Raw genomic sequence first — 14,456 nt, forward strand, 5'->3', positions numbered from 1 at the left:
AGGCAGGTCCTTAACCACTGGGCCACCAGGGAAGTCCTGTCAACTTTTTGATGATAGCCATTTTGACAGGTATGACGTGATCTCATTATGGTTTTGATTTGGATTTCTTTGATGATTAGTGACAGTGAGCAGAATTTGACTATTTTTGGAGAATGGGTCTTTGAACAAGTAATTAACATTAACTGAGGTCTCGGGGTGGGCGCTAATCCAAAATAACTGCAGATTCAGAACAACACGGTTTTAATTTAATCCACCTCTGTTTGCAAAGTCAAGGTATTATTCTAATGGGTCAAAGTGTTAGTCACTCAGTCATGTCCGACTCTTTGTGACACCATGGACTATAGCCCGCCATGCTCCTTTGTCCATGGAATTTTCCAGGCAAGGCTACCGGAGTGGGTTGCCATTCCCTTCTCCAGGGGATCTTCCCAACTCAGAGACTGAACCTGGGTCTCCTGCATTGCAGGCAGATTCTTAGCCACCAGGTAAGCCTGGTCGTTCCTTAATTCGTACAACTATGAGAATCAAAGGAAATAATGGATTTATATCTGTCACTGTTTCTATACACCTTCTCACCTCCAGCAAAAGTAAAATAAAAAAAGCCTTCCTTAAAGCAACAACAACAAGCCCCTTATCTCTGTCTCTGCTACTCAGAACACAACCCTGGCCGTGTCGTCTCCTCACCAGGCGGTCTCTGCCTCAGGGGTCCCCAACCAAGTATCGAGGCTCTCCTGGGAGGTGCCTGGGAACCCACCGGGACATTTCTGGCTGTCACTGTGACTGGGAGGAGTGCTACCACATTTCATGGGGAGAAGGGACCCAGATATGTTTATGTCCAGCAGTGCTCAGGACAGTTCTACTAAGGGAGGAACCGTCCTGTCCCTGGGTCTCTAGGCAAAAAACAAAGGCTCACTGTCATTTGGTTTCCAGTTGGGGTTTGTGGGTTGTCCACCAGTTTTTTAAGGACACTCAAGGACTTTTCAGTGTGAAAGTCCACACTCAGCCAGCAAAAAGGAGAGCTTCAAAGGCCTGTTCTCCACAGTCTACACTTCATAACTTGCCCATCATCCCCCTTAATACCATTTTGTTTACAGCCCACTACCCAACTATGATGGAACCACATCCCCTCCTTGTCATAGCAATCATGTAAACAAGACTGATTTTTAATCTCTCAGAGTAAAAGCTGGGTAGCTGCCTAAGGGAGCCATGGCCCATTAAAGGAGCCCCTCAGAATGGCAAAGACTGGTTCAAACCCTCTGTGTGGTTAAGCGTGCCACCTGCCCATGCCTGGTGCTGTAGGATATGGTATCTCTGAGGTCCTCTTAGACAATGGCTGCTATTAATTCCGTGGGAGAGTGTCCAGAGGCACTTGGGAGGCTGCTTGCTTATGGACATACTTTATACCCCCTCTTCCTTAGAGCTGCATGGCCTTTCTCAACAGAGTAAAACAGGGCACAGGGACCACACGTGTCAGAGTTCAGAAATGGCTCACAGCATCTAACTGGTGGAATGTCTACGCCAGTTCAATCACTGTCTAGGTCCAACTGTGTAATTCTGGACTCTTTAGGTGATCTTTCTGGGCCTCTGAAAAAAAGAGGTATGTGTGGTTATATGGTCTTAAGGAACACTCTAGCTCTACATTTGATGATCTGGGGCTAGGATACAGTTTTCATTAGCTTATTTTGCTCAGGACATTAGCATCTCATGTTCTTTATATAGGATGGTGCCTCAACAGTCTGGTAGAAATGGTGTAGGAATGAAGGAATTGCAACAGCGAAGTTTTCACCTGTTCTGACATCAAAGAAAAAGCAGCAGGCAGGCCCAGCACTATTTGTACCTATTAATTTTATATTCAGCAGCTGGCTAAGAACAAATATACATCATTCAATATTTATATGGGAATTCTAATCACAGTGCCCATTCTGCACTTAAATGTACTGCACTAATTTTACAGGGAAACTGTGTGCTAGGGAGAATGCCAAACAAGGTTAAAGTGAGACTGTTTTAAATATCACCCCTCTCTATTTTTAACATCACTCTGAGTGTATTCCTGTAAGAGAAAGGCAATAGTTCCTTGCTTGCCCACTGAAAGCTGCAACCTAATTTAATTTTTGGAAAAAAGATAATCAAAATTAATCTCAGCTCCCTCACTTGGAAGCGCTACCACTGAATAAGTTTCAGCCATGTGCTAAAAGACAATACAATTCTAATGTCCCAGCAAACCCAACAGTAAGGTTCCCAATTTACTGAAATGAAAAAGAGCATCATAAAAATTCTGCTTTGTTCTCTATGATTGATAAGGAAGAGGCAGTCTACAAATACTTGTTTAATGCAAGATTCTTTTCAAAATGGAAAAAGGAATTTAGTATCTTAAGTGTGACTGCAACTCTGCCCACCCCACCCCCTTTTCATCTAGTGTCTGATAGCTCCAAGGGCCTACTAAGGTAATCACTCTGGCTGAGTACACACTCACCACAGATTTGCTTTCTCCAGGGGTAACTGAAAACCGATTCCACAAAACGTGGAATCATGGACCTTCCTATCTCATCAGCCAAGAATGTCTAAAGCCAGACAAGTTAACTGACCTCTTAGCTGGTCAGGCCTGAAAGCGATGTTAACTTTGGTCATTAATTTACTTCTGTGGACTGTAATTCAATATTCTTTCCCCACCCAGGACCAAGAGGAAAAAGTGCTTAAAAGCCCCAGGGAAACTCCTTGCAAACCTCGGAACTAGGGCCTTCCTCTGGTCAAAGCTCCCACAGCACAATGATCCCTTATACGGAGACCCCTGAGAACCAAGGGTACAAGGAAACTGATCTTCACCTTTCAAGGTTGCCCACAAAGCAGTTTGGGCTTCCTTGGTGGTTCAATGGTGTAAGAATTCTCTGCCAAGCAGGAGTCGGGGGTTTGATCCCTGGGTCGGGAAGATCCCATGGAGAAGGAAATGGCAACCCACTCCAGTATCCTTGCCTGGGAAATCCCACGGACAGAGGAGCCTGGTGGGCTATGGTGGTCCATGGGGTCCCAAAGAGTCCCACACGACTTAGCGACTAAACAACAAAACAGTTTAAAGCCAGAGGCCTCCAAAGAGGGAGCGGCCCAGTACTCCTAAACTCCATCTCGGTGTTGTAAGAAACTCTCAAGAGTCCCCAAAGCAGAGAAGGCCTACGTTTAGAACACAAACAAAAAGCCGGAAGCTTGCAAAAGAGCAAGCAGGCAGTTTTCCCACGTGGGCCGCGGGCAGAGGGCCAAGTCAGAGCGGAAGCGTTTAAATCGGGCCGGGCTCAGGGCTGGAGGAGACCCTCAGGGGTTGTAGGTGCCCACCCACGTGGCACACCCAGCCCCAGCCTGACCCATCTGCCTAGCAAGGTACTTGCGGGACCTTTGCGGCCCCTCTCCGAAGGGCATGCCTTCGCCCTGCGTGAGCAGCTGAGACCAACGGCAGGGCAATGGCAAACTCTGCAATGGTTTCCGGTCCCTCGCTCGCCGCCCCGGGCTTAACAGCCGCAGACCCTCCCCGCCGCGCCGGGGGCGCACCAGCTGGGCGCTCGGCCCAGCGGAGCTGGCGCTGTCTCCCGGACGGGAGAGAGAGCGAACAGGTGAGGGAGGCTCGCAGCGGCCAGGACGACCAATCTCACCTTCACGGCAGCGGGAGTGGCACATGAGGACATGTCTGGCGAGGAAGGAGCGGCGGCCACGCTCGGGATGGAGGCGGTGAACCGAGGAGCGGCGCGGGTGCAGACGCGCGGCGCGGGACTGAGCAGGGAGGTCCCGGGGTCGGCGGTGGCTCCTCCTCTTCCTCCCGGGGACAGCTGGATTGGCTGCTGGCGTGGGCTCTCCCCCGCCCCCCTCAACTCCAGATGCCCGCCTCCCGCCTCTTTTGCAGGCCTTTTCGGTTCTACGTTGATTTCCCGCCCCCCCCCTCCCCGCCGAGTTGTAGCTAACGGGTTCACGATAGTGATATGGGGACCGTTGATTGACAGCTTATGCTGTTCCAGATTGTGCTTTGCACTTTCATTGGCTCGGTTAACTTTCGCAAGAACCCGATAAGGAAGAGCAGCGCTTCTGGCTCCGTCTCGTATCCGCGGCAAGCTCGGCCTCATCTGTAGAGCCAGGCCCATCTTGTTCCAGAAGTTCTCGGGGGGAGGGAGAATCGTGGCGATGAGGGGACAGGCTCTTGGCTGAGGCTGCCTCCAGCTGCGAATGCGGGGCGGGGTGCGGTTGACTCGTCTCATCCCCGCGACGCAACCGGGGGTTTGCTCCTTTCTGTTAAGTCTTTGGAGACAGAGCAGGGGTGGGGTTGGCCCAAGACTCTGGGATGACAGAAAGAAAATCAACAGAGTAACGTGCTGCTGGATAATGATAACCTTTCTGACCTACAGACTCTGGCTCTGGGGCAGGTTTTCCAGGGGATAAAACGTCCCTTAACTTCCAGCCTGGGTCCACAGGGCCAGGGCCAACTTCAACCCTAACCACCCCGATCAAAGTCTGATTCAACTAGGTTCAGAATCCGGATTTCTGTTTTCATCACTCAACACTAGTTGGGCACACCCCTCCCCCGCCGCTCCCCGACTCCGCCACGTTGCACCAGCCCTCCATTGGGACAATCCAATTTAAACTCCCTGGATGGATTGAATTCTCTTCAACAAGATGCGGGGTGACAGTGATGTTCTGATAGACAGAAATGTTGCAAAGATTTTACTCTTTGGGGGTGGGAGAATGGCTGTGGAGGAGTGAACTTCCTTTTTTCCCTACAGCAGTAAAACGCTGAAACCCCACACAAGTATAATTTCATTCAGACATCACTGGGTGCTTCCCATATCCTGTTTACTTAAAACAGTAAAAATTATCACTCACTATTTGCTCAAGATTTAAATTTTCTTGCAATGTAAAGTTTTCTTCTGTTTCTTTTAAATTACAAAATGAAATGGCCAAGTGGAAGACTGGAGTGCTCCTTTGAAAAGGCAGGAGGCTGGGAGTTCCTCCTGAATGTGGTTTCCTAGGAGCTTGTCTGCTGGCTGTCCTGTTGATAGCTCACTATTCAGAGGGGAACCGTTGCAGGGACACAGAGACCTTGGCTTATATGGTGCTTCACAGTTAGGGGATCTTGACCAACTTAGGTGCTTTGATGTAAGAGAGCTACCACCAGACTTTGAACCCTTATCAATAAGAAACAAAACACAGTTACAGCCCTTAGGTAAGAGGTCTGCAAACCTTGTGTGTGAAGTTAAAAAACACAGACAATATCTAGTTGAATGAGCCTGGCTGTATTCCAGTACAACCTTATGGACACTTGAATTTGAATTTCATATACTTTTCACCTGTGACAAAATATTCTTTAGATATTTTCCCAATCACTTAAGATTGTAAAAATTATCCTTAGTTTGAAGCTATGCAAAAACAGATGGAAAGCTGGTTCAGCTGTGGAGAACTTGTCCTGTTGCTGATAGCCCCCTACTCGTAGGGGAAAAACATAGATAATATCTAATTGAATGAACTTCTCCCCTCCCAGAAGCAGATGACCTTTGGGCTGACTTGTCAGACAATTTTTTGATAGGCAGGCATATAATAGTATGATAGTAATCTTTTTGGCTTATTTCCAAGTTTGGATAATTTTTTTTCTTAACAAGCCCCAGAATCAAGGTAGGCCAAAATTTCTGGTAGTCAGTGGTCTCTCCCTTTATGATTGGTATAGAGAATCTGGAACAGGATAAGGTGTCTATAACCTTATCTTGCCCTGCTGTTCTTGCCCTGTAAATTCCCTCTATTTATCTGTAACTTGTCTTTCTGAAGACAGGTCTAAAAAAGTACCCAGGCCACCTTGCAACACTTCTGATTAAGGTACTATATATATATTTCAGTGGTTTAGTTGCTAAGTAGTATCTGTCTCTTTTGCAACCACATGGAGTGTAGCCCACCAGGCTTCTCTGTCCATAGGATTTCCCAGGCAAGATTACTGGAGAGTGTTGCCATTTCCTCCTCCAGGGGATTTTCCCTACTCAGGGATTGAACCCGAGTCTCCTGCATTGCAGGCAGATTCTTTTACTGCTGAGCCACTAGGGAAGCCCCAGCAATCCCATATTTAATAAAAATGGAGTGTCCAAAAAAAAAATAAAAATAAAAATGGAGTGTCCAGCAATAACAAGTAATTTGTATCTTTGATTGAGGGAGGAATCACATGGTTTGAAATGAGATAATAAGGGTCAGTTTTGACCAGCTATTTTGAACTTGGTGTGCTCCAGATAGTTGGAGATCCCCCTATTTAATTGTCTTATTTCATCCAATCAATTTCTACTTCTTTAGTTTTTTCCATTACTTATTTCTACCATGAGTTCATTTCACCCTAAAATACCTAGAAATAGCTTCCATTCAATCATCTTATCTCTTCTTCCATGTTCATTTCAAGTTGTGTCTGTCCTTTCATTTCTGGAGATCCCACCAAAGGTGAATTGTTATGTATTATTTGGATTTATTGAAGGAAAATCTTGACCACTCTCCCTAGAGCAGTGCTGCAACATGAGGAATGTATTCTGGTTAACAGAATGGCTATCCATCCTGGAATTCCAAAATCCTCACATCCTCTGAGGTAGTTATTGTTGTTTCTATTATAAGAAAAGGAATATCAAGATGAATTCCTAAAGCCTATTCACCTCCCCTGGTGAAGCAAAGAGTATTCAATCTTATTATAAAGAGACAGGGAACAGACTTAGAGAAAGAACTTATGGTTACCAGGGGGGAAGGGTGGGAGAGAGTGGGAGTTTGGGATTGACAAGTGCACTCTACTGTATTTAAAATAGATAACTAAAAAGGACCTACTTTAAAAATAAATACATTTTAGACAAGATAAAAGTGACATTACATGAAAATGCTTGAAAATAAAAATATGTGCCATAGAGTATCTATGTAAATTGTTCTCTGTATCTCCTTCTTATTGTGAAACATAGGCATCACGAATTCTCAAAAAAAAAAAAAAAAAAAATAGAAAGAAAAGAGAAAGAGACATGGGCATTTCTGTGCTCTGGAAGAAAAAGGACCAGGATGTTTTAAGTGCTCAACTATATTTTAACATACAGTTGCAATGTAATATGCTCTGTTCAGTAAGTCAGTATCTGAGCTATGACAAATGTTATGTGCTGAATGTTTGTGTCCTTCCAAAATTTGTATGTTGAAATCCTAACCCCTCCCCATGTGATGGTATTAAGAGGTGAGACCTTTGGGAGATGATTAGGTCATGAGGGGGTATCTCATGAATGGAATTCATTCTCTTATAAAAGAGACCCCAGAGAGCTTCCTTACCTTTTCTGCCCCATAAGAGAACAGTCACCTATGAACTAGAAAGCAGACCCTTACTGGACACCAAATCTGTCAGAACTTTGACCTTAGACTTGCCAGCCTCCCGAACTGTGAAATATGTTTCCGGTTTAAACCCCCCAGTATGTGGTATTTTTGTAATAGCAACCTGTGGCTGCTTCTCTTCATTCTGCTTTGAAAACATGAGGCACCCCTGTGGGCAGTGGATAAAAATTAAAATATAGGAAATAACTCATAACGCTTCCTTGTTTCCCTGCTAAATCCATGTGCTGTCTGGAAATAATATAAAAAGTAAACTGAGAATGGGGTCATGTTTGTCTTCTGCGAATCTTTATGAACAACAATAAGAACAGCTAATATTTCTTGAAAACTACAAATTCTTCATGTAATCCTTACACCCACCTTGGATGCTGTTATAATCCCCATCTTAGAGATGAGGAAACTGAGAAAAGCTATCTCACCCTCATCCCTCTTTTTACGCTTATTTACCTTTTTCAAAAGCTTCCTTGTCTGTTTGGGCCTTCAGTCTTCTTTCTCTCACCCCCAGCCGCCATCTAAAAGTCCATCAAATCTATCACTCCTGATAAATTTTAAATGTCCAGTTGCAGTTTTAAATGTTACCTTTCCTAGGGATCTAGGAATTTTACAGAGATTAAAACAAACTAAGATAATAAAATTCTAGGTGGAATGTGATGTTAGAGAAGGCACAAGGGTACGTGTTATTATGCCAGTTATCACATGAGGCTCAGGACATTTAAGAAGGCTTCTCAAATTTATATAACTAGGTAAGTGGGATTCAGTCCTCGATCTCACTGCAAAGTCTAAATTCTTTTTTTTTTTTTTAAAGTCTAAATTCTTAACGACTGTATTATCCTTCCCACCGTGTGCTGGGCCTTAAGCTAAGAGCTGAAGAGAGAAAGATGTGTGACTTTATCCACTCTCAGCCCTTAAGGAACTGCCATCTGGTGAGAGGAGTCAGAAAGAGAAGCCAGATTTTATAATACATTGTGGTGAGGGTGAGGGTAGAGACTGCCACTGGCTACTATGAAAGGACAGAGCGGAGCACATTTCCTGGTCTTCCTGGAGAAAGTGAAAACATTAGACAGAAAACTTGTTCCAAAAGGAACATACTTGTGTTAAACTCATCTAGCTCCTTACTAAAACGTTTTATGCTTGTAATGGACTAAAGAGGATGCAGCAAGTTGTCATGACTGGATTTCGTCATGTTCACGGTGCCTACCTACACTCTGCTTCTCCTTCTCGTGCTCCTCACCCGGCCTCCCCTTCCATTCTCTCTTTCTCGTCCTCATATTATTACTAAGCCCAGGCATCACAGATTTTGTACAACTGATCAGATGGGTTCTCAGTTCAGTTCAGTCGCTCAGTCGTGTCTGACTCTTTGTGACCCCATGGACTGCAGCACGCCAGGCCTCCCTGTCCATCACCAACTCCTGGAGTCGACTCAAACTCGTGTCCATCGAGTCGGTGATGTCATCCAGCCACCTCATCCTCTGTCGTCCGCTTCTCCTCCTGCCTTCAGTCTTTGATGGGTTCTAGGGAACGTGTAAAAACAGTTCATGTAATTTTGCCTTGAAATTCTTCTTTGTTCTCTCCTTGTCACGTTGGTCAGTTCTGTGTCTCAGTCGCCTGCAGACAGCATGGCTTGTAGGTGCGTAGGATGGCTTATGTTCTTTCATTTAATGAAAAGCTGAGTGAACGGCTGTATGAGTGAATGAATAGAGGAACGAATGCGTTAATTATGTTTGGTTTCAGCGAGAATCCAAGTTCAGAAACGCTGAGGAATTTGAACAGCAGGGGGCAGCAAACATTAGCTTTTTTGTTGTCGCTTTTAACCCTGCAAGTTAACATTGTCTAACGCTTCAGTCATATTAGCTTCATGTGAGAAAGAGAGCGTGATAATTTAAAGATTGAACATCTGTCCTCAGCTTCCATTGCTTGTATAGAACAAGGCTCCTTTTTTTTTTTTCAGAGTTCTTTCCTCAAAAATCTCAAAACTGTTCAAGTGGAGTTATGTATATCCTTGGCCAGCAGATGGCAGCACTTTTCTTGGGTCAGGAATATCGAGCAATATTTTTGGGGAAAAAAGGATACAGAGGGTATGAAAACTTTATTTTAAATATTGCCAAAGTAAAAATACTAACTAAAGATTTAGACCTTCTATGTCACAAATACTAGATTAAAGGAACGTAGAATTTTAACCATGAGTACATTGTTCATTTTGAAGCAAGGTGATAACAAAAATGTTTTAAAATGTCAAGTTTGAGCCTTACAAAAGGTGAGCTGTAATTGATGGCAATCATTTGGATTTTCCTGTGTACTTCAACAATGTTCCCTTATCAGATTTTTCAGTGATCGTTTCACAGATGTTAGCCAAGAGAAAGACACTTGCACACAGACACAATACTTTTAGATTACTGATTAATAGCACTAAATGACTTCCTACGTTGTCCTTGGCTACATTATTTGAGTGTCAACAGAGTACCTCAAAGTCTCTTACATATTATCAGGTCTTCAGCTTTTCTAAACATTTAACTGCTTTAGTTGGACATTTATAATCAGATTAAAAACAGTAACAGCGTCTATAGTTTGAGTACTTGAGCTGCAAAGGAAAATGCAGACCTACTGGTTTTTGAGACTGACAGCTCTTACCCTGAAACTCACACAGGCCTGTGAAACTTCCATCTGGGTAAAAGAGCAGAGGCCAGTCTAGCGCTTAGTTTCTTTTTAGATTTTCCTTTCCTTAGCTGTGCAGAAAAATAATAACTGCTTGAATGGGAATACAAAGCATTTCATTGCGTTTCTGCATATAATGAAAAGTCCCTTTCTCTGGCTCTTTGATTTCCCACATGAAACTCAACTTGGATTTTACTGTAATAACAAAGAGCACCAGAAAAAACAGAAGGGCATATTTGCTTAAATTGCTGTTTGCACCAAATGAAACTCCCTAATGGGGTTATCACTAGGTCAAGCTACTCTCTGCTTTTCACCGAGGCTGAATCAAGGGCAGATGAATTCAGAAACTTGGGTAGGTTTAGATTCTTTAAACATGATTTTAGTGAAGTTTTGCCTTCTTGACAAAATAGTCTTTCAGCTTTTCTGTTTGATTAGCAACTGAAAGATACATTAGAAAAGGATTAGAAGTACTAAAGAGTGATCCTGTATTAGAAAATGACCCTTAGATATAATTTTATTTCCAAAGAATAATGCTGCTCCATATAGTCTAACGCGGTCTAACATCTAGACCATGCTTCTAGACACTAATCTAGAAGCATGATCTCCAATTCCAGACTATTTGGTGTTGAATCTTCGTGCACTCTGTGCTTCAGTTTCCTCATCTGTCAAATGAGGAGGATATTACTAGTCCGGTGTGAAAGTTCAATTTAATACTTGCAAGGCCCAAGGAACACAGTTAAATACTATATGTGCTAGTGATGATGGTGAGGTACCAGGCCCTGCATTGAGAGAGAAATTGATAAAATACTGCTCCTGTCTTTGGGGAGTTTAGAGTCTCTTAGGAGGAGTCAGATAAATAAAAAAGAGTAATAAATTACAGATGTAAGGGAGAAGATATATGGAGTTTGGAGAGAAGAGTACAAAGGACAGTATGGTGAATATGGTCTGAGTCAGGGTCAAAGGGTGTCTTGAGGAAAGGCCCTTGAGCTGAATCGTGAAATATGAGAGAAATATGACTTCTGTGCTCGCAGGCAAGAAGGGGCTTGTGAACATGGGACTGAAGGCAGGGCTTTTACAGAGCTGCCTTTCTCAGAACGTGACCTGAGCACAGGGTGTGGGCTTAAGGGGTGACTGAGGGGTGATGTCCTACAGGCAGCAGACGTCAGAGTCCAGCCTTGCAAAGAGGGCCCTGTGGTCTGAATTTGAAATTAGATTGGTTTTGTTTGGCTCATTCAGTATTTTCCTTAAATCAGGGACATTTAAAATTTAGCATGTTTTACATGGGAAAATAGGGATTCCGGGCTTTCCAGAAAATCTAGAGGATCTGGCAACACTGTTGAAGTTCCAGGGCAGTGACATGGGTGACTTGTGTACCGCCCAGTCCGCTCCAGGTCTCTCCTCCTTCAGCATGATCATCAACCTCCTGTCCATGGCATTTATGTCTTTGATCTTTGTATTATATACACTAAGAAGTTCTGACTCTCTTCTGTAGAGCATGCAGAGCATTACAGTGTTATAAGTAGGAGATTCTATGTGATCTAATTGCATTTTCACGTGGAAGATAAAGCAAACGTTTTATCAGGAGAAGTGACTGGACACACAACAGGGCCATGGAATATCATTGGCTTTTACTATATGATTTTATTAGTAAATCAATTCCATTCTGTGAAAACCATGACTTCTAATCTTGTTATGGAGGAGTGATCAATCTTCTAGTCACCTCTATGTTATTTTTATTTTTAAAGGTATGCTGCAAGTCCAGGATTTTAAGAGGAGAACTCAATCGAGTTTGACAGCTCCTTTAAGGATCAATAGATGGTCCCCTCAGAATTGATAGTGAGATAAAATCATATTTTAGGACATCTGGAAAGGGCTAAAAGGAATGCATACATTTCAGTGGGGGAGGGGGATGGTACAAAACAACAGCTATGGAGAAGCAGCAAAGTATTTCTAGCAGAGGGGTTTCGCTATCTAAAAGGCACTCTTACTATAAAGACAACCTCTCATCTTCAGATAATCTGTGATTTTCCGGGGGGAAAGGCACCTGTCTTAAATTGAGGTGATAGATACAAATAAACCCAGTGTTTTCCTGGCTAACCATTGGAAGGTCAGCAGCGCAGAAGCAACTATGCTGGGATCAAAGTCCGGAGCGATGGGAAACATTTATGAAGCATCTCTTACGCACTTCTCTTTTGGGTCAGGGACGGGAGAGGGGAAGCTAATCATGGGGTGGTGGTATAGTCGCTAAGTCATGTCCAATCTTGCAACCCCATGGACTGTAGCCCACCAGGCTCCTCTGTCCATGGGATTTCCCAGGCAAGAATACTGGAGTGTATTGCCATTTTCTTTTCCGGGGGATCTTCCTGACCCAAAGAAGGAACCCACATCTCCTGCAATGGCAGGTGCATTCTTTACCACTGAGCCACCAGGGTAATCATGAGAGGGGTGAACTAATCCTAGGCTCACACTCTTAGTTTCTGTAAAAGCATCAATTGGTTTGTAGCAAGAGAACTGTGCCAGGAGGCAGTAGGCTAGAGACCCAGGGTAGATTGATGTTACAGGTATGAGTCAACAGTCTGGAGGGAGAATTTCTTCTTCCTCAGTGTAACTCAGTTTTTCTCTCCTAAGGCCATCAAATAATTGGATGAGGCCCATCCATGGTAGGGGCTTCCTGAGTGGCTCAGGGGTTAATAATTCACCTGCAATGCAGGAGATTTGGGTTCAATCCCTAGATTGGGAAGATCCCCTGGAGGAGGAAATGGCAACCCACCCCCATATTCTTGTCTGGAGAATCCCATGGAGAAAGAAGCCTGGCAGACTACAGCCCTTGGGATCGCAAAAGAGTCAGACCCAACTTAATGCCTACACCACCAGCACCAGCACCACCATCCATTCAGTTCAGTTGCTCAGTCATGTCTGACTCTTTGCAACCCCATGGACTGCAGCACGCCAGGCCTCCCCGTCCATCACCAACTCCCGGAGCCTACTCAAACTCATGTCCATCACATCAGTGATGCCATCCAACCATCTTATCCTCTGTCACCCCCTTCTCCTCCTGCCTTCAATCTTTCCCAGCATCAGGGTCTTTTCCAATGAGTCAGTTCTTCGCATCAGGTGGCCAAAGTATAGGATAATCTGTTTTTTTTTTTCCAGGCTACTCATCTGAATGTGGATCATATGTGAAAAAAATGCCTCTCCCTGAACATCTAGACTGGTATTGCACCAAACAACTGGGCTCCATAGCCCGGCTAAGTTTATACATAAAACTCACTACCCTACAAGGGGAGAGGCTGGTCATGGTGTCCTGGGCCAGGGAGAGGACAGATACTCTGCCAATGGGCAATGCTCTTGTCTGAGAAACCAAGTTTCGACTTCTGAGTTACATCTAATATTCACTGAACAAATGTAGAGAATCTGTTCTGTGCAGGGTTCTCTGCTTTTCAGTTCTTCTCTGCTTTTAGGGGGTCTGTTGCTATAAATACTTGGAGGAAGACAACAGTTGAATGAATGAGACATAGATGTTTGCCTTCAAAGAGTGGGGTCAGTGGAGTTGCAGTGAAGGACTTGACTTTCTTTATCCAATATCATAGTCTATCCTGGGGAGGACACGGAGAGCCCTCTGTGCTCAGGTGCAGACTCTGTGCCTAGAAGTACATCTGCCTCCCCGCAAGTATCAGACAAGCACCAAAAATCACACCAGCCTTCAGCATGTACATCTGGTGGTGAATGTTTCCGGGGTCAACGAGTCCACACCAGTGGGGTTTGCGGGACTGGGGAAAGCCTCAGCAGGACTCAAGGCAGACAGCAGTGCATTCTGAGGAAGGCCTACAAAGGTGACACCACTTCTTGTGGCCACCAGGGTTGTAGTTCCTACATGTTCCCATGAAGTTCTTTAATCTTAATGTTACTGTGAATTTTAGATGCTGCTGTGAGCCACCTCTGCAACATGGTCTAAAGACAGAGCCCAGCTTTTGCCCTAGTCTGGTAGATGAAACTAATCTTTTTCAAATACCATGATCTCCGAGACTATGATCTGAATATGGTAGGAAAAGGAGTACGTCAAGGCTGTATGTTGTCACTGTGCTTATTTAACTTATATGCAGAGTACATTGTGAGAAACGATGGGCTGGATGAAGCACACGCTGGAATCAAGATTGCTGTGAGAAATATCAATAAATTCAGATATGCAGATGACACCAACCTTATAGCATAAAGTGAAGAAGAACTAAAGAGTCTCTTGATGAAAGTGAAAGAGGAGAGTGAAAAAGTTGGCTTAAAGCTCAACATTCAGAAAACAAAGATCATGGCATCTGGTCCCATCACTTCATGGCAAATAGATGGAGAAACAGTGGAAACAGTGGCAGACTTTATTTTGGGGGGGCTCCAAAATCACTGCAGATGGTGACTGTGGCCATGAAATAAAAAGATGCTTACTCCTTGGAAGAAAAGTTATG

The 14,456-nt window shown here is 44.1% G+C and overlaps 1 protein-coding gene across 1 annotated transcript in view; it reads right to left on the minus strand.

Annotated features, from left to right (window-relative positions):
• Positions 1–6,803, minus strand: part of LOC133048919 (S-methyl-5'-thioadenosine phosphorylase-like) — a 45,212-nt gene extending 38,409 nt beyond the window's left edge. The window contains exon 1 of the mRNA XM_061132858.1: positions 3,636–6,803. Within this exon, the coding sequence (XP_060988841.1) occupies positions 3,636–4,232 (597 nt within the window). The 5' untranslated portion in view covers positions 4,233–6,803. The remainder of the gene's footprint in view (positions 1–3,635) is intronic.
• Positions 6,804–14,456: the final 7,653 nt, after the last annotated feature.

The sequence above is a fragment of the Dama dama genome, chromosome 29 (assembly GCF_033118175.1).
Source record: "Dama dama isolate Ldn47 chromosome 29, ASM3311817v1, whole genome shotgun sequence".
In the NCBI taxonomy this organism is placed as follows: Eukaryota; Metazoa; Chordata; class Mammalia; order Artiodactyla; family Cervidae; genus Dama; species Dama dama.